Source organism: Tribolium madens, unplaced genomic scaffold (genome assembly GCF_015345945.1).
Source record: "Tribolium madens isolate multiple individuals breed KSU strain unplaced genomic scaffold, Tmad_KSU_1.1 Scaffold_3;HRSCAF=73;Tcas5.2_LG2, whole genome shotgun sequence".
NCBI lineage: Eukaryota > Metazoa > Arthropoda > Insecta > Coleoptera > Tenebrionidae > Tribolium > Tribolium madens.
Window position 1 is genome coordinate 9,106,192 of NW_025401006.1, and position 27,888 is coordinate 9,134,079.

Sequence of the window (27,888 nt, forward strand, 5' to 3'; positions counted from 1 at the left end):
CCAACTTTAGTGGACCCAAAAATTCATTTTCGGGTTGTTTTTTAATCTTCATAAATGTTTTGAACATATTTAAACCAATTTATAACTCAATTCATGCTTCTTGTAGTAGTTTTAGGCAGTGGAGCAGCCAGAAATAGATTTTAGGGGGGGTGTAACTGAAAACAGTTGCACAAAATGCCCATTGTGATACCGAAACAGAAAAAAGCTCTTATGCTTTGTTCACTTATTTGTTCTTATGCTCTTTTTCATTTTTACTATTCTTTGTGTTTTTATTTGCTTTTATGCGCTTTCTCTCTCTTTTATGTAATTGTATATAATTGTATTATACATAAGGATGTGCTACTTATACTCAAATAAAATACAAAATTTTACTAATACATTAATCGTAAAGAAAAACTTTCTGAAAAATTCATCTCACTTATATTGTTTTTTTCTATTTTAAATATAAACACAACTGTTTTTTAACTACATAAATAAAGTAATGTTTAGTCTGTGTCCGTCGTATATTTCTTGAACAAAAAAATATAATAAAATCCTACCCAACTCTCTACCTTTCGAAAATTTGCTATTTATTTTGAATATTTTGTGAATTATCAAGAGTTGTATAAGGGCATCTAAAGTCATGGACCGAACGAAGATTTTTTTGAACAAAAAAATATAATAAAATCCTACCCAACTCTTTACCTTTCATTAATTATACCGAAAATTTGCTATTTATTTTGAATATTTTGTGAATGTTATCAAGAGTTGTATAAGGGCATCTAAAGTCATAGGTCTTCATGTATCACGTGGGTTACACGGATAAACGTACCATAAAGAATGATCAGTCTAAAGTGAACGTTGCTTCAGTTAACAGAAAAAAGTAAGTATTATAATTTATAGTTTCTTTTTATTTTCTTTTATTCTTGATCACTTCTGTATACTTACAAATAAGAGCTAACATTTAATGTAGATAACTTTCAGGTAAGTTTATTGAATTGTCTTTTATGTATGTAACATTTGTAATTATGCAGATAAGAATAAATTATATCACTATGTCCAATTTTGCTCTGATTTCATTCTTATTTTTAAAATTATAAATGATAAATCTCTGTTTTCAATACTCTAACGTCTGATAAAGTTAAAAATAACATTGCATATAATATAATGCTGTAAATTCCTATCAAAGACGCCGTTTGTCAAAGATTGAATCAGTGAGTAAATTTTTACTTTTTATAGTTAATTTCCACTTACAGATTAACCAGATTTTTAGGTAAATACCTAACAACACCAAAATTTTTTAAACGCTTGTTAATTATAATGCTTAATATTATCTTCTTATAAATTTTTGTTCAAAATTAAATTAATTTATTTGCAAAAATAAAGGTATATTAAAAAATTATTAAAAAATATGTTGCTTTTTTCTTTCACTCTCTCTAATGTTAGGTAAAAAACGATACATAACACAAGTTCTTCCTATGTACCATTTATCCATTTTTATCGAATCGGTCTCAAAGTGCGCTATAAGATAAAGTTAAACAGGATATAATTTACGATAAACACAAAAATTTTGAAGTTGAATCACCACAAGATGAACTATTGATCTTATTTTTAATATCGTAGTTCCGTCTGTAAAAACTGTAAATACTTATACACCAATTAACAGTATTCATGTCAATGATTATTTATTTCGTAAACATCAATATGGAATTATGGCTTCATTTTAAAAAATTGCCCATTTAAACTTTCAGCAATTAAGATAGTACATATAAGTCAATTAGTGCAATACTGTTAAAATAGATAAAGTATTTTTGACAATATTGAACTTTACTCTTCGGTCAATACAATCAAGAAATTACAAGAGAGTTAAACAATTATTTATTTACCTATAAGTTGAATTTAAATTTCATCTCTACAAATTAAGAAAAAATATTTGTTTAAATTTATTTTATTTCTAGAAAATTGATTAGTTAAGTCTTAATCAATGCTGTTGTATTAAAGTAATAGTAGCATTTTTTAGCAAATGAAACATTGTTTTCATAAAGATCTCTAATCACTTTAATTAAAATTTAGTGCCGACCCACCAACTAGCAAAGAAAAAACCATTCAAATTAAACAATCTAGAATCTGTGAACAGAATCACCACTCTTCCAATAGTAGAATCAGGATGGAATTTTGCAGAAAACATTTACTTCAGAATCAAAGTAAGAAAATTGTCTTAAATTTTCCACTTATTTCATTTGTAAAAATTTAGAAATCAAACAATTTGTTGTACTGGACTTTGCAACAAGCCGAATCTTCTTTCCAAACGGCTGTCGAAACGGCTTTACCGACAATAGCTTTATTTGAAGCTCCAATCTCTTCCATCGATAAAATACTGTGTAAAGGCTTAGATGTAGTGGAATATCAAATTCCATCAATTGGTTTGCCTCCAGAAATGGTAACAGCTTACGTTTTCTTTTACTATTTTTAACTGTAAATTGCAGATTTATTGGAATACTAAGCAATATGTGACTGACGTAAGCAGCAAAATCGTCAAGCCAGTTCTCAAAAGGGCCGATTCAGTTAAACAAATCGGAAACACAGTTTTGTCTAGCAAATATACAGAATTTGCAGCCAATACTCTAGACGGAGCTTTAGATGTTGCCGATAAATACGTGGATAAATACCTCCCAGCTGCTGTATATGACGACCAAAACATTAATGGTATAAAAATGTTTAATTTGTGTTAATCTAATTCAATTTTTCTAGAAATGGAACTCAAAAATAATGTTGATGGACCTGCAGGCCGAGCCTTGCAAACCATCCATCATGTGGGTCGCTTTTCCGGAAAGTTGCAAAGAAGACTTACTAAAAGGACTTTAGCTGAAGCTAAAGCTCTCAAGGAACAAAGCGCTGAAGCTATCAACGTTCTCATCTACGTGGCAGAATTGGTAAATTGGCTTTTTTTCTTTTGAGATGTGTTTTTGTTATAAACCATAATTTTAGATTGCAACAGACCCCAAACTTGCCTTTGCTAAAGGCAAGGAATTGTGGGCAAGTCTGAGCAAAGACGAGCCTGAAAATCAAGCTCGTCCTGAAAATTTGGAGCAGTTGATTGTTCTACTGACTCGAGAATCGGCTCGCCGAGTGGTTCATTTTATAAATTTCACCAGTGCTATCATCAGCAAAGTGCCCAAACATATCACAAACTCCTTCTTGGCCACTCTATCGAAATTTTTGCATTTTGCCGACTCCATGGTCAAGGTAATTTCAAATGACTAATTAAAATAAAACTACTATATTGTACACCAATATCTGATTGTTTCATATAGTAGTTTTATTTTTAGCGTAATCGAAGACCGGGTGCTAATAGAACCAAAGCTTTGCACGTTACTTTTAATAGTGCTTTAAGGATTCATATGATAATCGTCGGTTGCTTTCCATTACAAAACGACTCTCTTTGAGATCGATAGTGATTTGATTTACTTTCTTAGAGTGTCCATTTGGAAGGAGTTCAGCAAGTTCTCGTCACTGCTCTCAAATATCAGGCACACCATTTTACGCTGTTGCTTAAGCAAATAAACATTTACTTCACTGATATTTTGGTAAGTTGATATCATTTTTGGAAGCTGTTGTTGGTTCTATTAGTTATCTAAGTACTTAAAAAATCTCAAACGCTTATCAAAATTCTTTGATCAATATCCTTAAGTACCTAGTTCACACATAAATAATCAAATAATTGTTTTCAGGATAATGTTGCACAATCTTTGGTTGAAGTGCCCGAGACTCCAAAATCTGCCCTTGAAGTACCAAAAATCAAACTGCAATTAAGAGCAGTTAATAGAATTAATAACACAAATGGTGTTGACTCAAACTCCAATTAAATTGTTATGTAGATTTAGACATAGTTTTAGGTAGATATGCCAACGTATTATCTTACTTTTTAGACACTAGTTCTTGTAATGGTTAATTAAGGTAAAAATACATTGACGTTGAATTGTTTATTTAAATAAGTTTACATCGTAGTCCATATATTATTCATAATAATAAATAAAAACTACTTAGAATATATTATTAAGCAATCTTTTTTTCAACTTTAAATAAAATGCGATTAGGCTTTGCTTCGTGTCTTTATTTGCTGTTTGAGAAATAAAAGAAGTGTTTCAATTTGTGTAAAATCTATTCATTCGATAATTACAGTAAAAAAATAAATAAAAAGACATTCTTTCCTAACATTAACACAATACAAAGATCTCTAAAAACGTAGAAACTGATATGGCCTTCAGTAATGTGTCGTTAACACTAATTAAAAAACTTGCTGATTAATTTAAAAATTAAATAGTTACGTCACAAATCGAATAACAGTGAATACAATTGGATGTGTCTACTCAGTATTCAGGTAACGGTACGTAACTTTAAATAGAAAGTTTGTAGATATCACTTTTCCTAAAGTAGAAAAACTGTCTTGATTCAGAAAGAACCGCCAATGTAACACAAAGTAGAAAAAAATCGATAAAAACCGTATTTACATAGCAGTCCCTTCATAAATCACTATTGTCATCACTTTCACACTAGTCACAGATATTTCAACTTAAATCTAAATTAGTTCGGCTACATATTCAGGTTGTCCAGTCTGATTAATCGTCAGTTCGGAACCTTTAAATCTTGTCCTATATGAGCCATAATCATCGTTGCTGATTCTTTCTGGTACTTGGAAAGTGGAGCCCTGGAAGCCCATGGCAGCCTCATAAAACTAAACAAAAATTATTAATCGAAAAAAAAAGAGACAAGTATTTACGTTTGGGGCCCCTCGTAGAGAGCTATGCGAACTGTCAGTCTGGTGTGGCACTCCTGATAAAGTTGCATAATCGGCCAAATCATCGGCTAGTGATCTTGACGCAATGTGAGCCGAACCACGCCGATTTGGGTGTTGTATAGTGGCGTAAGTGTTATCATCCTGTAATAAAACAATAAAGAAAAGTACTCCTTACCGCATTAGGTACTCACAGGTAAAAAATCATCACTGTTTCTTCGCCCCAAAACGTTCTGTTCGGGCTCATTAAACACTTGCATTGTCAATTCTTGTTCCTCGTATATTTTTAGTTTCCTTTAAAAACATTGTGAACAAATTGAAAATCAAGTAATAATTACTTACTGTTCGATCCATAAAGGATTTTCGGTTGTGTTCAAATCATCAATTATGGCTTTTTTAATCAAAGCGTCTTTCTTTTTAAGATCAGTAGGTGAAATAACCCAATGCCTCAAACAACAACAAACAATTATAAATGTGATAACACCAACAAAAAGAACTATGAGAAGGGCAATAAGAGCCGCTAAGGCGGGGTCAAATGACTCTTCCTTCTCCATTACGAAAGCGGGAACTACATTTTCAATAGCAAAACCGGCGTAATAATCTTTCAAGAAGTCGTATTTCGAATCTATGATTTTAAGTACATCAGGGACGGGTAAAATATGTTGGGTAACAGGGTCAACTACTAAAATATACATATCAGACCTGAAAAAAATACTATTATTTCTTTCAATACATAAATTAAACTACACACCATTCCTCATTTTTATACCCATTGTCATCTGTGTGATATCTAATTTCGTCAATTATGACAAGACTTTGAGTCGCATTGCTCAATTCGGCTACAATTTCGTCTCTTTCTCTTACAACTTCGTCGGAAGGTCGTGATAAAATGACTCGAATTAATTGCTCAGGTTCAAATATCCACACCTGGAATTTAACAAATAAAAATTTTTTTTGAGGGAATTAAAACTTTACATGGACTTGTGTGTATGCTTCTCGTTCCGGGAACGCATTCTCTCGCGCAATTATATCAACAACAAATCGGTGTTGATTATTTTCAGCCAAATAATTGGCCGTGCAAATCTCGCCCTTATCTGTGATGTTGAAAGGTGAAGGTATGATCGATCCCGAGCTTTTATTAGATCCGTATTTATACAAATTCGATGCTTTAATATAATACGTCAGAGAGCCATTTGGGCCTAAATCTGGATCAAACGCAGTTACATTTGATACAAAGTCGTTGATTTCGGCCATTGCATTCACAGCTGAGTAATAAATAGGTTTTTCAAATACAGGAATATTGTCATTTAGGTCATTTATTGTCACTATAATTTTAGCTATGCTGCTGTCGTGGATTATATCCGCATCGTCTAACTTTTCCTTGTCTTCTGGTGAAATATAATAATCTGCATCATTAGTTGCGAGGATGTACAAATTGTACTCGTCTTGACTTTCTCGATCGAATGATTTATTAGTGTATAAATAGCCCTCAGTCTTGTCAAGTCGAAAATCACCATTTTCGTTACCTTTCAAGAAGTAGTAGTAGACTTTAGCATGATTTCCTTCGTCTCTATCCAAAGCTTTGACTTGTCCTGAAATGATGTGAATCGTTTTTCAAACATGACGTGTTTAGTGTATTTACCAATTCTGACACCACTTTTATCATTTTCGGTCACGTAAAAGTGGTAAGGATTTGCTGAATGCGAATCCGGAAATTCCGGCCGGTTGTCATTCGTATCCACTAAAAGAATTGTTAAATATCGTAAAGTCTCAAACCATTTGGGCGATCCGTGATCTCTTGCAACTAAAATTAGCTAGAACGATTTATTTATTTAAAAAATGTCAACAGTGCAAAAACTATTACTTCATATTTGGATGTTTCCTCCCGGTCTAAAAATTTTTTACTCCTTAATTCTCCAGTGTTAGCATCTATAGTAAATTCGTTCGTTTCTTGGACGTTGTCCCCGTCAACTTTCAGATGATATGTAATTCTACCATTTTCGTTGGCGTCTTTATCAGTTGCTTTGACTGTCATGACTAGATAATTTTCAACAGCAGCGTTCTAAAATATTGGTCAGGTTTACCCAAAAAAGTATTTCTCCTCCCTACCTCTGTTATTTCAACTGTGGCGTTGGGAAGAAATGGTATAATAAAGTCAGGTCGATGTTCGTTCACATTCAGAACCTGTACATTTATAACCGCACGGTCAAATAATTGACCGTTTCCTCCCCCATCCCTTGCTTCTATGATAAGATGAAAGTTTCTTTTTTGGCCTAAGAGAGATTTATGCGGGTAGAGGATTCCTGTTTCAACCCCGAGTAAAAATACGTCTGCAACATCAAATTGAAACATTTTATTTATTTAATACTCAATTTTAAGTTTTAATTAAGTGACGGAGGATATGACACGGGTGAAAAAAGGCTCATGCAATTTTAATTCTGTCAGATCCTTGGTTTCAGATTCGGCGTAAAAAATCCAATTACAGTGGTATTTTTATAAGAATAGACTTACCGTTGTCGTTTCCTCCAATAATATCATAATGAATGTTTCCGTTAATGCCACTATCTTCATCAGTGGCATTTACTTGCAATAATGGTTGTGGAGGGTTCAGTCTCACGTTTTCTATTACGGTCACGTTATATTCGCTTTGATTAAATTTAGGCGCATTATCGTTAACATCCAAGATGTTAATATTAACAGGCACCGTGACCGATCTTTTAAAATTATGTGGGGCCCCATCACTCGCCACAACCTGAATCACCGTTTCGTTGATCTTTTCATGATCCAAGAAATTCGAATTGGCTACGCTGATAACCCCCGTATCCGGTGTTATTTCGAAATTCTCACTATGCTCTCCCGTCAATTCATAATTTAGTTTTCCGTAATCCCCGGAGTCGGCATCTGTCGCTTTAACTTTCACGACAAAAGTACCGTTCGGCGAGTTTTCATAGATGCTCGCTTTATAATTTTTTTCCGAGAAAATAGGATCGTTGTCGTTGAGATTTATAACTTTGACAAACACAGTCGCCGAAGTATTTAGTTGGGGAATACCGGAATCGAAAGCGAGGATTGTGAAATTTAGTTGCGGCGTTTTTTCATAGTCAATTTGTTTCTTAATCTGGACTATTCCAGTGCCGTTGTTGATTTCGAAATTTTCATTTTCAGGGAGAATAGCGTAACCGGCGATGTCTGAACCATCATCGATCGCTTTGTAAGTTGCAACAATCGTTCCAACGGGTTGTTCTTCTTTTAGTTCGAGAGTATAAATAGGGGTTTCTGGAGTCCAAGGAGGCAAAAACACCGGTGGTGAGTCGTTTACGTCGGTGATCGTGATGATCAATAAGCCTGCAAGTATATCGAAGGAGAGACATCAAAACTTTTGACGAGCAAAAAAGAGCTATTTTTCATAGAGATAGTGGACCCTCTTTCCAAGGAAAACCGAGAGAGATAATATTTCTAGTTAAATTTTGGTTGAAGAGAAATGAAAAATAAATAGCTTTCATATATGCCAATAATACATTTTTATTTATTACATAGCATAATTAACCACCTGTTACTCGTGTAAATAATTATAAATTAACGCTTTATCTAATTAATCTAATGATGATATTCATAAATAATACTCATGTTATTATTTTAAAATGGATGCTCTTATCAGTTTATCAAAAATGAGTTATTTACACAAACAGGTTTGTAATTTTATGAACCCTGTAGAATGAAACTCAATTTTTTTTTAAGTGTAATTAGACAATAAATTTTAACCAGTGTTTCTAGAGCTACCTTAAAAATATAAATTCATTAAAATAGATGCATTTTGAAAATTATTAACTCCAAAAGATACTGAGTTTTCTTTTGAAAAAAAAAGGATTTCCTGACTTACTTGGTGAATAATTAATTATCTGTTATTATAAACTCAGAGTAGGTTTAGAGGGTGAATTAAAAATTAATTCGCGATTAACCCGTGAATCTGTGCATCTGGTTAGTTCAATTTGGTCACATGATTAGTTAATCTGACCTTTGATAGCAATTAACTTAATAATCCGACCCTTAGTTTAATAAAAAATATTCCGAACCAAAATCAAATTATATCTGCATGGTTTTGCTTTACCTTCTCCTTGTTGCACCGTTGGAGCCGTAATATCCGTCACCAGAACTGTAATCCTGATGATCGCCGCGACGTCCCTTTGAAGTTTATTCAATACCGTAACTTTTCCGGTAGTTTTATCGACCGAAAAAAAGCTACGAAAAACATCATCATTAAAAACTTCATTCCCATGCTTATCCAAAGCCGTAATAGGTTCAGTCGCAGCGAAATTCAAAGCTTCCGTCGAGTTAACATCGGGATCTAAGGCGATTAGTGTATGAACTACAGTTCCGACTGGAGCATCTTCCATAATCTGTAAACCAATAATGAGCGAATGTTGTATAATAGGTAAACTCGCATTACTTCAGCTTTTTGTGTAGTTGGTACAAAATATGGCATTTTGTCGTTTGTATTGATAATGTTTGCAGTCAGAGTTGTGGTTCCAGTGAGAGCAGGTTCTCCGTGATCTCTCGCTATAATTTCAATATTGTAAGTATTTCGTCGATCGAAATCCAGTTTGGATGAGACCACAATAACACCTGTTGTGTTATCAATTTGAAAGTCGTCGTAAGCTCCCTTTTGAATGTAGTATTCGATTTCGGCGTTTGATCCCGTATCCATATCATTAGCTTGCAATTGGATGATGCTTGATCCTAATGGAAAATATATATAACACAGAGAACAACTCGAGCGTAAATTTTACCAATGGAGACATCTTCACCTATAGCAACAACGTAATTCTCTTTCGTAAAGATGGGATGGTTGTTATTGACGTCTCTTATAGTGATGTTAACTAGGGATGTAGTTGTAAAAGTACCATCACTTGCCTTTAATCCGAGTTAAATGTAAGCAAAAGCTCGGTAGTGCATACGAGAGACTTACCATTACAGTCAATAAAATAACGTTTTCGGTGTCGTTACTAACGTCAACTCCTTTACTGTTTGAAATTCTGATTTTGCCCAAATTGGGTTCGATGCTAAACAAGCCTTCATTGTTGCCGGAAATAATCGAATAAGTAACATGAGACGTTTTGTCGGCATCTACTGCTTCGATTATAAGATCCGGATCGAACCTAACGGCCCCCTCGTTAATAAAAGCCCGATATATCGATTGGGTGAATACGGGAGCGTTGTCATTATTATCAGTGAGGAGGATTTTTAAAGGCACTTTCGTGGTTTGGCCCTTACCATCGTCGTCCGTCGCCTTATAGAAAACCGTTAAATGTGAACATTTTCACGTGTAACTACTCACGATAAACTGCAAATGATATTCCGCCTTGTCCTCGAAATCCAGACACGGTTTCTTCCCGGGATGATCACAGTCGGCGACAGCAACGGTCCCCGTCCTGTTGTGAACAACAAACCGTTCGCTACCGCTGCCTGAAATATGGTAAAAAATGCCGTCTTCGCCAAACTTCCCGCTGTCTCTATCGCGAGCTGTTATTGTTATTATTGGAGTTCCAGGCGAAGAGACTTCCGAAATTGCCGTCGAGTATCCGTCTTGATCGAAAGTTGGGGCATTATCGTTAATATCGGTCACTGAGACCGTGACAGTGGCCGTGGACGACAATTTTTCCTCAGTGTAGAGTTCCTTGGCCAAAGCCAAGATGATGAATTTTCTCTGATTCAAGTCTTCATAATCCAGCGAACTGTTGGCGACCCGGATTGTGACGGCGGATGTACCGATCACCGTTTTCGGTTCGATTGAAAATGCAGACGATATGTCGTTTAGTTGTAAAGAAAAAACCGAATTGTTTCCCTGAGGAAGAAAAGTCAAATCTTTTCGCACAAATCTAATCGACTTACTTCGTCTGGATCGGTTACTATCATTTCTAAGCCTGGCAAAGGTGAACCTTCGGAGATATTCTCGGGAATTTGGACGAAGTATTCGCGTTTGTTGAATGTTGGTGGTTCGTCATTCACGTCTTTAATTTTTATTAGCACTTCGGCGTTTGTCACAGTCGACGGATCAGTGCCTTTAATTCCGTCAACGAGCTCGTGAGCCTTCGAAAATTATATTATACAAGAAATTTCAATACTCTTACTATTTAAAAAATACAAAGCAGGTTTTGCACATTCGCAAACTATGTGAATCAAATGTTTAAATTTATCTAAATTTATGTATATATTGACATAGGCATATTACAAAAGTTTTCACGTAAAAAAGCATATTTTTAAAAATCTTTGTTGCCTAAAATAAAATACTTACTAAAACGCTGCAATAGGAGTGCAGTCTCTAAAAGATTTAATCAACACAAATTTATTTTATGTTCCAAAATTCAAAATGTGTTTTATCCAAGTTTTTTAAAAGAACATTCTGTACTTAGTTTTGTTTTTGAAATTATACAAATATTAGCTTTTGTTTGCAAAATATAAATACTCATATTTTGCTTTTCTACAAAAACCACTTGTTTATAGAAGATTAAAAGTATACATTTTATTTACCAAACAAAATTATTCTCAGTTCGGTACTAGAAATAAATAACAAATTAACTATTTTGTAAATAAGCTTTTATTTATTTATCTCATATACTGCTAATCTTATCAATTAATTTAGTATTTTAATTTTCTCTACTTGTTTAATATTTTTTAAATTGGAATGTGAGTATTTCCGTATCATAACTAATAGTAATAATTATTATATAAGATAATGTTAGTGCAATTTTTTATTAATTACTTTGAACGATTTCAGGTCCAAAAAATGCAACTTTTTGTCTAAATTATGAGATATTGAATGTATCTAATTACTTTGAAATTATAGATTTAACAAAGCTTTATGAAATTCAATTAATAAAGACTTAACAGTATTTAATAATGAATAATATTGAAATGTAATATTACCAATATTTTCACTCAAAGCAAAGGCCATTGATTTGTATTATTATAAATTAAATCAGCTTAAATATTGAATAAAATATCATTTCTATAAGTTTATTAACAATCATTTTGTACTAAAAAGTACAAAATAATTGTTACATTAATTAAATGAAACCTTTTCATCTCAATAAGTAACTTTCAATATTATTTTCCATATTGTGCACATAAAGAGTGCTTTATTAGTTTCAATTTAAAATTTAAAAGGGGTTTGCTAGTGTCAGCTATAAATTACCTTAACGTTAAGAGTTAATATGCCTTCTGGATTATCGACGGCTTCCTTATCCAAGGGTCTAGCAGTCCGCAACTCTCCGGTAACAGCGTCCAAAATAAAATAATCCATAGGATCTAAACCAGACAAATACATTTTAAACTAAATTAAATTATTTCAAGACATACTATTAATGAGTTCATAAACGATCTTCCTTGGAACCCCTCTATCTCCGTCTTCTGCATGGATCGTCATGACCAGACTGTTAATAGTCGCGTTTTCACTTACTTCCGCGACTAAGTTACCGATGAAACGAGGCGGAGTGTCTTGAACATCCCCAATGTTAACAGTAACGCTCGTACTACTACTCAGCTCTCCATCCTAAAGAAAGTTTAAAATCAAAACTTTACAAATTACCACTTTTAATGCTTTATAATACAGTGGCCTTTAGCAGAAATTGATGTTTGTCTTGTAGTGTGTAGTTGAGTTTCCTTCTTAAAACTATAGCACCATGGTAGGAATCCTGGGCCGACTGGAGTGTCTCTACTTCAAAAATTTCACAAGCGTTTTGATATTCAGGCAACTTGATGCATTCTACTTCTAAATTGGCACCGGTTGTGTCCTTGTCTTCGACGAGGATTTTCGAGAAAATTGTTGTACCTATTATAGTATCTTCGTGTGCGAGGATATCGTAAGGTGCCTAAAATTCGTTTAAATAAATCACATAACGAAAAATTCTCTCACTCACATCTATAAAATCCGGAGCATTGTCATTCTCATCTAAGATAATAATATTGGCAGGAACTGAAACCATGTTATTTCTGCCACCTTCAACTTCATCCTCAATACTCACAATCACGTTTAAAGTGGAATTTGTCTGAATTAAAATAAAAATGGAATTATAACGAAAAAGGTGTTAATCTACACACCTCATAATCCAGAGGTTTAACAACAGTAACTGCTCCAGTGTTGCGATTAACTTTTAAAACGTCAGTTCCTTCGAGATTAAAATGTACACTACTATTCTCTGGATCTGATCCTTCTAAAGTATAAACAACGCTACCTACTGGAGTTCTTTCTGATAAGGCTAAATTGTTTATGTCCATCGAGAACACGGGGGGTAAGTTGGCACTGCATCCTAAAATTGCAAAAAAACTTGATTGTTTAAATCACCCTGTATCTAGATAATGAAACACAAAATTCTTGACCAATTGGCAGAACTAATTACAACTGTTTGCGTATATTTGTCTGGTATAAAAACGCTTTAAAGTAATTAACTAATTAGATATACCAGCAGAGTTGAGCTGGCTGGAGTAACAAAGATAATTCCCAAAAACGCAATGAAAACAAAACGGAATTTGTGTTGGCAAAAAGATATCTAAAACTTTATTAATTATTATTACCAACACACTGCATCACAGCTGTGGCAAAAACTTCGTTGTCCGGTGCTTTTCAGGATTTTCCGGCAATGAAATAATTTCTAGTTCCGCAAATTTATAAAAATTACCGGTAATTGAGTTTTTTGAATGCATTCTGTCTGTAACAAAATTTGGAAACATCGCGTCAAGAATCATTAACTCGCCTCGTTACAAGAGAGAAGAGTAATTATTAAACTACACACCCGCGAAATGGGCGCAGTGGGGTTAGTTGAGTTAGAGATGTTTTCGGAGTTTACAACAAATGGAAGTTAATTAGAGGAATGTAAAATCGATTTTATTATGCGTTTAAAATGTAAAAAGCCGAATCTCAGAGGTAAACTCAGAGAAGAGTAAATTTAACCATTTTTTTCTTCTAATTAATTAAAATTGTTTACTTCATCATTTTTTGTTAATTAATTTGTAACAAGCTCCCCGAGCTATCAATTTATCCAATTGTTCTCAACGTATCAGTGCCGTTGTTAACAATACAACAGACAAGTAATAAATAGCGGTCGACAGAATCGACTGGATGACTTCCTCGATGATTACATCAAGCGATAGGAACACCACCGACAACGTCTCGAATCTAACAAAGACAAACTCAGGACGGCATGTCAAGCAGGATGGCAAGCAGGTCAGCCGGAACAACAAGCAGCAGGATTATAGCACCACACTCACCGGGATTACATTACTGATACTGTTGATGGAGGGGGGGCGGCGGAAGTCGAGAGGACTGAATACAAATGCACAGCTTTACTGGCGACCGGTAACGACTTCACTTCCTGCTGATGCCGCTACCTTCGCTGCTGCTTACACTAATTGAAGAGAAAAACGTACCCTATCTCGGAACCAATTCTATTGCTGTTTTTCGAAAAGAAAAGCCAGGATATTTTTTCATAGATTGTTTTAAAGGGCAAATGCTTCGAAAATGGAAAGTATTTTATTCGGCAAATCGTCGGTTCCTTTTAGTGTCTAAGTTCTGCGTTTCCGAAAAGCACATTTGAACGATTTACACTTTAGTCTTAATTTTCTAGAGTGGTAAGTAAGGTCGGAATGGCGTTTCGACTTTTTTCTCAAATAACAAAAAGCATTATTTGTTGATTTTGTCAGCCAAGATATAGTAAAAACTTAAGGTTACATGCTTGTTACTGTAATATGCAACATCATGGTTCAAAATACGGAACAATAATTTAGTAATGGCATAATAAATGTACACGTAGATTCAGAAAATGGTAAAATATTTAAATCACATCTTTGTTTGAAAGTCGACACGTGTTTCGACAACTACGTTAACACAGTCAGATCAAAAATAAAATAGCCAACAAGAAATAATTGAACTTGAACCAATTATACGTTATACGTAGCAGTAGTTTTACTTTTCCGTATTTTAAACTAGGAGTACGTTATTAACATTATTTACACTTTATAAGATTGTAAGGTAGTTTAAAAGAAAAGTCAAGAGTGTGCGAACAATGAAAAACAAATCTTCTTTATTATTTTTCGTAATAAAGGTAGAAATAAGTATGAGAATTTTTATGAGATTATTTATCGTAAATACTTCAAATGAAATGGTTTCATTTTAAATGATAGACAGAAATATGTTTTTGGACAAACACGCATTTACATGTTTAAAAAGTGTTTATATCTGCAAAGTCTTGTTTTCATTGTTTAGCATAAATAGGAAATGAAATTGTGACGAGTCATAGCATACGAGTAAGTTTACGCGCTTTCGCACCGTGTGGTAAGGACAAAAAGAGCAATCGATATGACGTTAGAGAAGTGAAACCATCTTAATCTTACTAACATCCTCCCCCAACACATGGTATCACAGATAATCCGACTTCACGGTTATAGAAACGGAGATTGTTGTAGTAATGATTTCATTAGAAAATTAATTTGTTATTTATTTTTGCGCGAGTCAGCCAAGTGAAACTGTGTTGTGATTGTTAACTATATAAATTATAATGATATTTGTGATTATAAGGTGTCAAATTCAGTTTCAGTAATTTTGTGAAAAGTTTTGTATTGGAAACTGTAATTTGTAATCACCATGCATGGAGTTTGTCAGCGGCGTTTAGAGTTTATCGATTACATTTAAAATTCATGAGAAGTGTTTTACATCAATATATGCATGATAGAAATAAATATTTGCGTAAAATTTATGCATGGAATTTCGATTTGCGGCACAATAATATTCCATTTCTCGTCCTCAGATTAAAAATCGTGCTATCACAACTCATTCCGCGAGTCTTACACGACACGGAATGAAATTACAAGTATAAAAATTAAATTCAAATCTTCGATGAGTAAAATTGCTGTAAAACAAGGCTCGTGATTTATGATGCAATTCTCAGCAGTGCAATAACGAAAGCAGATGAATGCCGCGACATTTTTATCTTCACTCTTCAAATTACAACAACGTTAGGGAGTCGTATTTTATTCACGATTTGTATACTTAGATGAAAATATGATGGTAAAAAACGTGGACGACGTCAAGTCGTCGAGCACAAAAGAAGTGTGGTGAGATTAAAGTTGCTTTCTGCAACGTACACAAAACTGGAATTTATAGTCTGCAGAATCCGCTCTACATTATTGGCCGGCAGATGGAAACTTCTGACGGAGGTAGATATTTGCTTTGCCTGTCGAATACATCTGTTCTCCATTAAGCCGCTGAAATATTTTCTTTTTTCGCCAGGTTAACACAACATATTGAAAACTTTGTTGTCTATATGGAATTAGCTAACTTGGATCTAACTTCGAAGTGCTTCTTTGAATTTATATTGATGATAAGTATTCCTCCGGCGGCGGCCGAACTCGTGCCACCAACACCGAAAGCGAATCCACACAATTATTTTTCAGTGTTTCCCAAAAATGGTTCTGTAGTTGAATTTTATTGTAATAATTTTATTACTTTATAATTATTCTAGACGAAATTCTAAATAACCTGACAAACATTTCAGGAATAAAACCTGGTAATAATAAGGTAGGTTAAAACAACTAGATTGAAAACTAAGTTATAACTCAGAACTTTGTACTAGTTTTTTGTTAAAAGGGATTTTCAAAACTCTACAAAATGTAGCTATTTCGTTTGATCCTGTAGCAAATTATGAAACACACCGTTAAAATTTACGTTTCGTAACAGAAACTTCGTTTTATAACCCACTACATTTTATTCAGATCGCTTGTTTGCTATTTCGTTCAACTGCGGAATTTTTATATGGCTTCGTATTATTATCCTTCAGAAGAAACTGAATCATTTGAAACAAACATTAAAGAATAAAATTCAAGTATACAAAGTCACTATACAATTTTAAGGAAAAAATAAAAAAACATCATGCTCAAATCAATATGAAACCTGAAAATATCGTTACAAAATTGTTCAAAGGTTTCCAACCACAAAAGAAAAGATTTTATTATTTAAAAATTTGTAAGGCAAACTGAAGATAAAATTTATATTAAACTCGAAGCCACACTTCTAAAGACAAATTTTAATTAAGGAATTATCAAAATATTATTCTAATTTTTTGCGTAGGTTTTTATTATCAAGAATTTATTTAGAAATGGCTGAAAGAGCAGTACCGCAGTAAAACCGGCGAAAATTTAAATGTGTGGAAACTGAATTAATTTAATCGTTTTTTCAGATAAGCGCAATGAAAGAGAGAAAAAAATTCCCTTCCGGGTGAAATTTCGTGTTCCTAATACCAAGACGCGTGTTATCGTAAAAAATCATAATAAATAAAGTTTTAAAAGGTCTCCGTATCCGCAAAGTGAAAATACATGTTCTTCAAACTGAAAAATATGTGAGGTATTAGTATTGATTTGCACATAAAATACATCAGGGACCGTAAGGCCTTATAAAAATATTTACTGCTCTAGTAAATCCACTGGACGAAAATTAAAGAAAACGTCACGATCGATCCGTTTCTGAAAAAGTTAATTGTAATGCTTTAGATAACAATCGGGAAATTAAATGGAAAGTGCTCGTTCAGTCCTAAAATTACGCGATAAAACCATGGTCGCCTGATTAATGTTAGTCGTTTAGTTAATCTGTTGAGGATGTTTCAATTGGTGAGAAAACATCGCCTTTATTTCCACTTCCCCGTTGAGAGAAATCGATGACTTCAAAAAATTAAGATATTCAGTTTTTGTGTTTCCCGACAAATTCCTTTTGGATACTTCCAAGCCGTTCAAACAGAACTAACATTCAAATACACTTTCTTACTTTTCAGCGATTTAAGCAAAGTATCGGCTCTTCAAGTTTCAGATGCACATTTTGTTCCTAAACTTTCGGTTTGATTTTTTAATGGAAATGTTGAAAGGGTTTCGTAGTCAGACGGCAAACATTAAAAAACACAGTCAATCCAGCAGATGAGAAATAGGAAACGACTTAGTCGAAGATTATGCAAATCGCCACGACGGTGTGTTAACTCCCTCCAATAACATTTAAGACCGAAATCTGTCTTTCCTTTAAACTTTTCCCCAAACAATGTAAATAAAGTGAAATGCATTCTATCAAGTAGGATCTCCCTAAGTACATGAATTATTTATTTTAATACTGCTGCTATTTATATTTTTCCACTTCGACGATTCGAGAAGAGCAATTCGATAATACAATCAAACTTGGAAATTAATTTCAAGGAACATGTTTTAATTTAATTAAGAAACTCTCAATTGCGTACTTAATTAAGAACTGGTTTTATTAATATTAAGACGTGATCAGTTTAAAGAAAATTTTTCAGCGCGGCATGAAAATATCGCAAGAATTTTTCATCATGTGTATTTGCATTCAACGCTGGGGCACATATTATACCAAACAAAGGAATGTGGTTGAAAGCACAGCGCCTGAAAAGGCGCAAGCTATCGTAAAAAAGAGTTTGTTGCAGCGTGAAATAATTCTGAATAAAAGCCATTTAGGTTCAGTATTTAAAGCGTTCGCATAATAAAAGATCGCATTTTAAGAAAAACTGTCATATGTAAAATGTAATATGTAAAATTAAAAGCGGGCTTTTGGTCTCACTGCATAATTTAATAACACTCAAAATTTGGAAGTTTTGCGAGTACTAAAATAATTCACTCGAGTAACATCATTCGATACAGTTAGCTTCCAGAATAAGGATGAGGCCTAAAGATACTCAAAACGAGCCTAAGGCTTTTCATGACATAAATGAATAAAGCTTGTAGCAAGTTTTAATTAATTTTAATTTCAAAGTTGAAAAGTAATTTAAAATCAGGTTGGAATACAGAATCTGATGCGTATTGGTATTTTTATTTAAGAGATAAAACCAAATTTAGATATCCCGCTTCAGAGTATAAATTATAATTGTCAGTTCTGACATCGATATAAAATTTAAAGCAAAAATCTGGAAATAAACCCTGTCGTATTTTATTTTAAATTTAATTAGGGAATATCAGAATTAATTTTCAGGTTGAAATAAAATAGAGTCCATGTTATTTTTTGCAGCATCATCAAAATACGAGATATAAAAGCTGTACAATGTCTTGAGTAAGCTTTCTTATTGTTAACGTTGACTCTCTTTTCCTGAACAAGTTCTGTCAATAAGCTCTCTCTACCTAATTTAATTTTTGTTTCTCTCTGTCGTAACTTTGCTTTCAAGAGACAATTTTAGAATTGTTTTAAATATTCTTAATGACTATTTAAAAATAATTCCTAAGGTGTTTAATAGCATTGACAAAAAAACTTAATTAAAATGCGAATGATTTATGACGGTGAGGGTTACTTGCGGTGTTATATTGACTATAATTTTTCCACTGAGACAGAGTTCAATTTATAAAGTTCAATGAACCACTTAAAGTGGATATTAAACTAAAAATTAGTACCTTGGGTGAAATAAGGTCTTTATCAAAGAAAATTCTAATAATGCTCTTCCGAAGTTTTCTGAAGACAAGAAAAAATTAAATTCTTCGCAAAGCGGCAAGAGTAATATCCCTGCGAAAATTCGTAACTATATGTTACTTTCACCAGGAAGTCTATACAAAGAACATAAATTACTTGAAGCAATTTCAGAAATAAAAATTCATAAGGTAGAAAAATCGGAAATTACCTGTATGCCGATATCTGCAAATCGCGTTTGCTGCCTCCACTCCATCATCATTTTGCCCACAGGAACGTCAATTTTCAAATAATAAATTATCGCATCGTGGAAAATTTACTCAGGAAAAAAGAGATTAACTTTAGGCATGGCCGTTAATTTTTGGATTATGGACACGGTTAAGTCCACCAGCTTTAAACTTTACGTGTTCTGGTAAAATATTGCTGGGATATGGTGAGTACTTAATACATCCAGGTTTACAAAATTACGACATGCTTGCTCGCACACCATCTACGGATCACAATCAATAGACAAACGCTTAAATTTTTATGTAGGCCATCCGTTTCCGGAAAGACAGCGAGATATATGAGATGCGACAAAAGATCTCATTTTTGCAAAAAGAATTTACAGTAAACGCACGTTTGTGACATGCACGTGACAGGTAAATGGTACTAAAGTTCAAAAGTAAAGGCAGACGAAATGAAAATTTATGATTTGCTCTAAATCGTAAGTTGCAACTTGTGTTTCACCATCGCTCGATATTTGACACTCTCTGTGGCAGCCAAAATGAGCCGAGAACAGGGTGTCACTCGCGAAACTAGATACAATTAAACTCAAATCAAACATACAAACCTGTATAGCAAACGAAAATTGTCCCAAAAAATATGGCAATACTGTTCGGTAGTGACTTCATCTTCCTGCAACAATAAAAGCACAATTAAATATAGAAAACATATTTTACATCGTTTCATTAAACCACAAGCCAGCAATTCATAAAAACAAGCAAAGTAAATTTCACATAAAACTCTTTTTTGACGTCAAAGGGGCTTTAAGAAAAAATTGAGAGAAAAATTATATTTAACTACATAAAAGAATGAAGCTTATTAAAGATTTATAAAGAGTAACTGTAGAAATAAAGAACTAAAAACATTTTTTTGTGTGAAAACTTCGTCAAAAAATACACTGGAAAAAATTATACCGACAAACTGTTTTTTACAACAGAAAATGCAACAAAAAAAAAAAACAAATTAACAAAATATTGACCAGGTGTCCAAGCTGAAATTTTTGCATCAATTTCATCTATTTATTAAAAAGCAAAAACTACACATTTCAAAAAAGTTTGACATTATTTAACATTATAATTTTGTTAAAATTTCTTAATATCATAAAAAGTGCAGAACGACACACTTCCGATACGCAAATAACAACAAGATTAAAGTTTGTAAAATCGAGGCAAAGTCGAAAATAATGTCAATCTTGACGCAAATAGTCTTATTTCGAGTATGCCTTTTGTATAGCAACATGCGTAAACATACGTTAACGGCTTGAACGGCCTAGGTTATTATCGTTATCATAACAATTTTGTATTATTTTAATTAATCCAAGAATTCTAAAAACTTCAGATTAAAAAAATAACATCAGTAAATTGTCCGTTTTTATCTGCAGATATAATCAATCAAACAACAATCAAATATCACAAAAATGTTTATACAGAACCGAAATAAACATACTGTATTTGGTGTATATATTCGTAGTAGATGCTTAGAAATTGTGCTAAAGTTCTGATTTTGGTTTTGTTACTTTACTTACATTGTTTTTTTTTCATCTTATTTCATAACAATTTTCAATAAATAAAAAAAGTAAAAATGTAGTTGGTGTATTGAGGGATAATATAAACTATAAACGTAATAAGCTCTTCTCCTACGCATTAACGTATGAAAAACCCTTAGTCTGAAAAAATGTAATGAAATACATCTAACACATCGGCTACAAAAAGTATTAATAATCCATAGTTATTAGCGGTTAAATGATCCGTAAAGCAACAAAGCATAAGGAATCAAAAGATCCATTTCTAACCATTGTACGCCTGTAATAAAAAGATATTAAATAAGTTTTGGATTACCGGAAATTTACTATTCGTAACCAGAGACCTCAGGCTTTTAACAAGCATATTTGTAACCAGAAGAAACGTCAAGCCAAGTGAGAATCAAGACCATAAAAGAGATGATGCAGACAATATGTAACGCCAAATTTAAAATATGCCCTCCTCGTTTTTAACGCGCTTACAATTTAAATCATGAGGGTGTGAACGAGACAGAAAGATAGAAGTTTAATCTAATCTTGACAGCTAAGGTGGTTGCGTTATTTATGGAGCATAACGTAAACATTAGGACATTTGTTTTAGTGTTGCAGGATTCTAGTTATCCCAAATGTCTCTTTTGTATTTACGTATTGCCAAATGAATCTTTCAAATTTATGAAGACGAACAGTTTTCGAAATTTATGGGAATTTTATGATAAGAAAACCATGTCGTCGGAATTTTTTAGTAGTAAAAGCTGGTCGATGATGTAGAAGCAACGCCCCTTTCATCCCTCCAAATTTATCATCATGTGTGCAACCGGAAAAAATGTTCTTTCTTATCGCAAAATTTGTTATAGAGTTTTCAGTGCATCTGACTCTACATTAACAAATGAAGGTCAAAAAAAGTCTCCCCAATCCTAATTTATCAAATTTAAATGTCAAGGGGAAGTGAATGCCTCCGCATAATAAGTAGTTTTTAAACGCAATGTAACAAGATCGAAAGAAACACTTTTTATTACAAAGTAGAGAATTTGTTATTTTAACTTAAGAGAGATTTGTACACTTTCAGATTCAGAGGTAATTAAATCACATTTTTGTGTTTGCTTAAATTATATCTGAAGCGCTCTCAAACAATTAGAGTAAAAACGTTGCATAGTTCAAAAGAGATTGAAGAAAAGTTAAACTTATGCAAGTTGATGAAAATCATTTTCGTTGCTTGAATCAGAATAGCCGACGAAAGAGGAAACCGTACCTGAAAGAACAAAATGAAGCATTCACAAAGAGAATAGTTAAAACACTTTGTATAAAATGAACTAATCAAAAGTTCAGAGATGGCTTCATTTTCAGTCCCTCTTATAACAGATAATGCCACCCCCACCCCAACGATAACTCGTCTTTCATGAAACACACGATGAGACGGAAAATCCCTGAAATTTAATTTTTTATTACTAATTCGTGCTATCACTTGCAGAAATTCATTTCTTCTAATTTGTTTTGGTGAAAATCGGTTTAAGCCCGAAACAATGATTCTCGAGAAAATTCCAATTTAATTTGCCAAACCAATGTTTTTCTTTAACATGAAACGCTCATTATTCTTCCAACCAAAAGTCTGTATGAAAAATACGTTTTACGGAATAAAACAGTATAATTTTATAAAAGATACAGCCCCAAATAAGAGCGTCAGCTATTTTCTAAAGCTCGTTTCATATATTTCCTGATACCTACTTACCAAAATGTCTATATCATAAAATACATGGAAAATAGCCTTATCCTGTAGTTTAGTAGAGCCGGAGAGATATAACCGGAATTGGTGTCTTTGCATACCAAAAACATCAAATAAAATTTTATTATTATACATACTTGTAGGTATGGATTATCCATTAGTTGCAATCTATCTAAATAAAAAAGTGTTCATTAAACAAAATTAGATTTGCATGTGTCAAAAAATGTTTCATTTATTTGTAATTGAATGAGTAAAATACGTCTAAAATACTCGTAATTTCACATTCATTAATGTAAATTTGCAAATATTTATCAGTAAAGCTTGCCGATTGCTGATATTTCATATCGCCCAATCCATCCATTGACCTAGCAAATAAAATGATAAATTTTCACATGATGAACGTATTCCAGAAGACTATTAATCACACCCTTCAAAAACAAGTGTGCGACTCCAACTGAGACACCACCGCTAGAGATCCGCCAAATGACTTAACTCATTTGGCATCAAGGAATAATGTTTTTAATATTGATGTATGATATTTCCCTCCCCCAAGATACAAATAAATCTTCATAGAATGGTAATTTAGTTCAAAAGTTTAATTTATTAAAGAACGGTTTTGCTTTAATCTGTGCCTTTTGGTGAGGTAAACGTTACGGTATTAAGGTTAAGTTGGAATTGTCTGATTACCTGCAACAACGTTATTCTCCATATTGATCGTAAAGTTGGCCAAAAGTTGGTGTGGGGAGTACAAGAAGTTTAAACGTGAAATCGCTTCGCCATTGTAACGATAAGGTAAAGCGAAATTAAAATCTATATTCGTAACAACTTTCCAGCTATCAGTACTCCTGTGAGATTTTCCGGAAGATAAGGCAGCAACTGAGATTATTAATTATTAGTATAAGTTCGCCGTTTAAATCGTAAACCAAAATGCGCCAAAGTTTTCCGCAGAGAAACGTGGCAAAACCCAACGACATGCTCCAATTAATCGGTAAGTTGACTTTTTTTAATTAAAGAAGATTGGTCAGTGGGAGAGACTTCATCGGCAACGGCAGCAGTTTTAGTGCTACGCACTCAGATCTTGAGATAGATTGTACCGGATATAAACCCGAACCCTCCCAACTAAGATAGCTGTCGATGGATATTGCTTTTCTTACCGACTGATGTTCTTTCGTATTTTTATTCCATCGTACTTGTGATTTTTCTCGTTCCTTTCAATATTTTTTCAAATCTGAAATTTTTCATTTGTGTTAGGGTCTACTCAACTGGGGAGATTTTCAAGAACGACAAAAGGTCGTGCCAAAGCATTTATTCGCATTATTAGGGAAATACGACCATCTAAAAGCTCAACGTCATGTGCTCAGTCTGTTTTTCCGGAAATCGAAAAAGAAACTAAAGCTCTGCCAAAAATTCATCATTTTAATGAGTCACCTTACTAAAGCTTCTTCATGTTTTGTATCACGCTTTTTTACCCAAACCATTACTAAATATGGCTAAAGTAATAAAAAACTTTAATTTCTTAAAGGTTACAGCAGAAACATCACTGGATGTTACTTTGAGATCGAAATTTTCCAATTTGTGCATGAGCTGCAGTAATCCAACACGCTACTTAGTTGATTGGATGGTGAATGTGACTTGAATCTGGTACTGATATATAATATTTCACATAAAACTTGAAATATTACTACACCTCACCTCCACCTACAACTTTTACGCGTCATTTTTCTAAAGCACAAATTTTATTTTTTGTACACGTGTAATTTTATACATGCTGTGTTGAAAATAATTCTGAAATTAAAAAGTATCCTCTCTCTTGTCTTTATTTTTTAGACAATTTTCGAAACAATAATATCGTTTCAATTATTCATGTCTGCATGGACAACTGCTTACAATGTAAATTTCATTTGTGAAAAACATCTGTAACTTAGCGTAACATTAGATAAAAGAAAAAAGAAAAGTAAATGAAGTGTGTTTATAATTTAAAAAATGTAACGTCGACGTCGTGACACTGAAAAAAGATGTATGCTGTATGTACACAAACAAATAGCTCCGTTAGAGCTAAAAAGTTCAGTCTTTACAAAATTTTAATATCTTACTTTCGCCTTTAAAATATTACCTTAAAGTACGCGAGGCACAGTTTCTGATCAATAGTTTTTAAACAAAAGTGTTACAACGTGGAAAAAAATCCACTCAAGTCACTAAATAATAAAACAAAATATTGTTTCAAACGTTTGAGAAATATTTTGTATTAAGGAAAGAATTTCACACATTTATGTTGGTAAGAGTGTCTACAAAGCACCGGTTGCGTGCCTTATTTGAAAAGATACACATGTGAAAAAAATTTACACAAACATGCCTCATTGAAACAAACCTTGGCTTAAGTGGGCCCAACAGCTCAAGTTCTTAATTTAACTGAGCACTTCATAACTTAAAAGATAAGTCGTGAACATTATAGCGAAAACGTAAACGTTAAAATTTCTCCGGATAATTCCGCTACAACGTTCGAAGTTTTAACACCAACTGATGCCAAACCGGTCGGACTTGTCGAGCTTTTCCGATACGACCGCAGGGTGCGCCGAGCTTCCACCTCTCATAAACTCGATAGTTAGTCCGATATCCAGCAGCTGAAATGGGGCACGTGTGCTTTCGGCCTCAAAAAAGCTCGGCTTGTTTGTTTCAAAACTGAAGATTATCAATTGTCTAGACTACGGGGTAATCTTGCTAGACACGGAGAGAACTACGTTTGTTTACCCGAATGGGCAGCAGGACTTCGTTTGGATGTAAACTCATCTTTTATGGAAAAGTCTAGTTGCAGATTTATTCATGAAACATTTAAATTTGTCTGAAATGGCTCAATCAAAGCGCGGCTTTATTAGCACAGCGGAGGATTTAAATCGGTTTAAAAGCACCTGAAAACCTTCTTTTAGATGATATGTGCGTAAGCTAAAAGAAAGATCTTATCTGAGCTTGGATTCAATTTTTTCGAGTTTTTACAACGCTGTTTTTTTAATTTGCTCGTTTGTAATGCTTTGCATAGGCTTCAGTTTTTAAAGTAGAACAGGAAAGTGATTTCTCCCCCTGTGTGATAACCACTTTTGCGGAAAGTGAACTTGAAACGTGAGAAAAAATCGTACACTTTCTTTCCTAGTTGTAGATATACAATCACTTGTGTACTTGTCTTACATTTTTAGCCCCTTTTTGCTCCCTCTATTTACATTTAAACAATTTTCAAATCGGTTTTCATTGCATCAAAATATATAGAAATTACTTAAGCTGTAAAAGCGAGGAAAATGTAATTTCCTGTCATGTACCTGATAACTGCTCATGGAACTCTCGAAGAAGCAATATACGTTTTCTCTATGCTTTTACACTGTTATAATTTTACTTGCTTATGTAGAAAATATAGATCTTGAAAGTGGTTTATTTTTTTTAGCTTATTTTAAGTAAAGTAAAGCAGCTCCCCGTTATTAGATTATGATTAAATTCCTATAAAACCATTAATATTAATAGTGTCGATCAAATAACTAAAACTTCTCCATTATATTTATCAAAGCTGCCAATAACCACGTTCGCTTCTCTATTTCGTGTTTTGCTATCACAATGCAGAAAAATAGGTGAAAAACAAGGAAAACTAAGAGCGGAAATATGCTGTTCTACGTTGCGTTAAAGTATCGAAAATCTTTAATAAATAATTCGTGTAGAGAATATGAAAAATGTATTTGTTGTGATGATAATTTCTAAAGTGCCTTTATATCCGGAATAAAACTTCTAATCCATTTTGGAACGTAATGCTTTTTTAATTCAGCAGTGGTGCGTAAAGCTTGCGAAAAATGTAGATTAGCAAATCAGAAGTCAATTTAAATTCTGCCTGTATCAAAGTCGTTCGGTAATTAATAAAACAATTTTAATTAAACACCAATTTAAGTTTCGAGCACATAAGACACGGAGACTTATCGATTAATCAAAGATGCTGTTTGTGAAAACAGCCAGACTGAAAAATCCTTTTAATAAATTTTCTTCGTTTATCTGAACAAACGTCGGCTTGACTTAATCAAAACGGTGGTTAGTCTATTTTTAGTAATTATCCAAATTCCAAACAAGGAAATTGATTCATTATAATTAACAACAATTCAACAACGAGTACGAGTCGTCATTGAGGTACCTAACTCGAACAATTATACCGCCGTTAACCGTAATAAACAAATTCCAGCGCTCTAGGACGGGGTCATTTACTTCCCCTACTCAATTAAAGGAACTTTAATCATTTGCATATTTCATGGGTCAGGTTAAGGGATTCTCGGAACTTTGTAATTATCACAAATGCGATTTTTTATTGCTGTTCTGCTAAACATTGTGCTCGAAACCACACCCAAAGTCACCCAATTGACTCTCATCTCACTACTCCTACCACAATTTTTCTCAATTACTCGTCGTAAATAACTAAGCAAAAATATCGACAAACGGAGTGATAAATGCTTTGTGTTATTTGACGAAACTTTCATAATAGATAAATTACGTTCGTAAATTGGAATAAATTGTATCCAGTAACTCGTTTATTGTATCAAACATAACGAAAAGTTAAATTCCGCTTTTTCACACAATAGTCCGATTCCAGTGAAAGTTTAGTTAATATTTCAAAGACGTCCTTAAAGTTCTTTGGAGCATGTGAATAGTTGAATGGCTGGAAATTGCGTCTCAAGCCTTAACAACTTTATTCGTCTCGAAGAAAACTTCAGCATGATTAAAACCAATAAAAAAAACAGCTTCACGAATTTTCCACCACAATTCTTTCGGCTAATTTTCACCACTTCTGACGCCTCGAAAAGCTCCCGTTTTTGGGTTTATTCATGTTTTATTTAAAACTTTCAGCTTTCATGCCAATTAGCACAATTATTTTTAGAATTGAAGAGAAAATCCTTTTGCAGAAAGGAAAATTGGAGATTTTACAAATACTAATTAAATTAATTGAAAATAAAATTAATACAATTTTTTTACAAAAAACTTACCTTTATATTGGTAGCAAAGTGAAACGTTCGTTACTGTGTTTCTATTACTTTTTTTCGTCATAACATAATAAAATTGGATCAATTTTTAATAATTTTTAGTGTTAATTGTAACTAATAAATTGAGAGGGTTAATTTCAATAATTAAAATTAATTAAAATCATGAGATTGATT

At 33.2% G+C, this 27,888-nt stretch overlaps 2 protein-coding genes across 2 annotated transcripts in view; one reads left to right on the plus strand and one right to left on the minus strand.

Annotated features, from left to right (window-relative positions):
* The first annotated feature begins 1,007 nt into the window (after window positions 1-1,007).
* LOC123006940 (lipid storage droplets surface-binding protein 1-like) lies at window positions 1,008-4,081 on the plus strand. The gene is made up of 8 exons (XM_044401888.1): window positions 1,008-1,193; window positions 2,053-2,183; window positions 2,234-2,419; window positions 2,466-2,685; window positions 2,731-2,912; window positions 2,968-3,225; window positions 3,456-3,566; window positions 3,711-4,081. Coding segments are annotated over exons 1-8 (1,224 nt in total). The 5' UTR covers window positions 1,008-1,192; the 3' UTR covers window positions 3,846-4,081.
* Window positions 4,082-4,122: 41 nt separating this feature from the next.
* Window positions 4,123-27,888, minus strand: part of LOC123006939 (cadherin-87A) — a 34,097-nt gene continuing 10,331 nt past the window's right edge. The window contains exons 2-23 of the mRNA XM_044401887.1: window positions 20,044-20,108; window positions 12,872-13,080; window positions 12,691-12,819; window positions 12,382-12,642; window positions 12,131-12,323; window positions 11,967-12,079; window positions 10,664-10,861; window positions 10,110-10,616; window positions 9,741-10,061; window positions 9,562-9,685; window positions 9,222-9,511; window positions 8,883-9,171; window positions 7,286-8,119; window positions 6,884-7,104; window positions 6,639-6,836; window positions 6,417-6,588; window positions 5,750-6,366; window positions 5,526-5,701; window positions 5,117-5,476; window positions 4,969-5,068; window positions 4,760-4,918; window positions 4,123-4,714 (exon numbers count right to left, since the gene is read on the minus strand). Coding sequence (XP_044257822.1) covers window positions 4,559-4,714; window positions 4,760-4,918; window positions 4,969-5,068; window positions 5,117-5,476; window positions 5,526-5,701; window positions 5,750-6,366; window positions 6,417-6,588; window positions 6,639-6,836; window positions 6,884-7,104; window positions 7,286-8,119; window positions 8,883-9,171; window positions 9,222-9,511; window positions 9,562-9,685; window positions 9,741-10,061; window positions 10,110-10,616; window positions 10,664-10,861; window positions 11,967-12,079; window positions 12,131-12,323; window positions 12,382-12,642; window positions 12,691-12,819; window positions 12,872-13,080; window positions 20,044-20,104 — 5,688 coding nt within the window. The 5' untranslated portion in view covers window positions 20,105-20,108 and the 3' untranslated portion in view covers window positions 4,123-4,558. The remainder of the gene's footprint in view (window positions 4,715-4,759; window positions 4,919-4,968; window positions 5,069-5,116; window positions 5,477-5,525; window positions 5,702-5,749; window positions 6,367-6,416; window positions 6,589-6,638; window positions 6,837-6,883; window positions 7,105-7,285; window positions 8,120-8,882; window positions 9,172-9,221; window positions 9,512-9,561; window positions 9,686-9,740; window positions 10,062-10,109; window positions 10,617-10,663; window positions 10,862-11,966; window positions 12,080-12,130; window positions 12,324-12,381; window positions 12,643-12,690; window positions 12,820-12,871; window positions 13,081-20,043; window positions 20,109-27,888) is intronic.

Coding starts and splice junctions, on each gene's coding strand:
- LOC123006940 (XM_044401888.1), top strand. Junction 2,420..2,465: donor TTGGTTTGCCTCCAGAAATG/GTAACAGCTTAC, acceptor TGTAAATTGCAG/ATTTATTGGAATACTAAGCA. Junction 2,913..2,967: donor TCATCTACGTGGCAGAATTG/GTAAATTGGCTT, acceptor CCATAATTTTAG/ATTGCAACAGACCCCAAACT.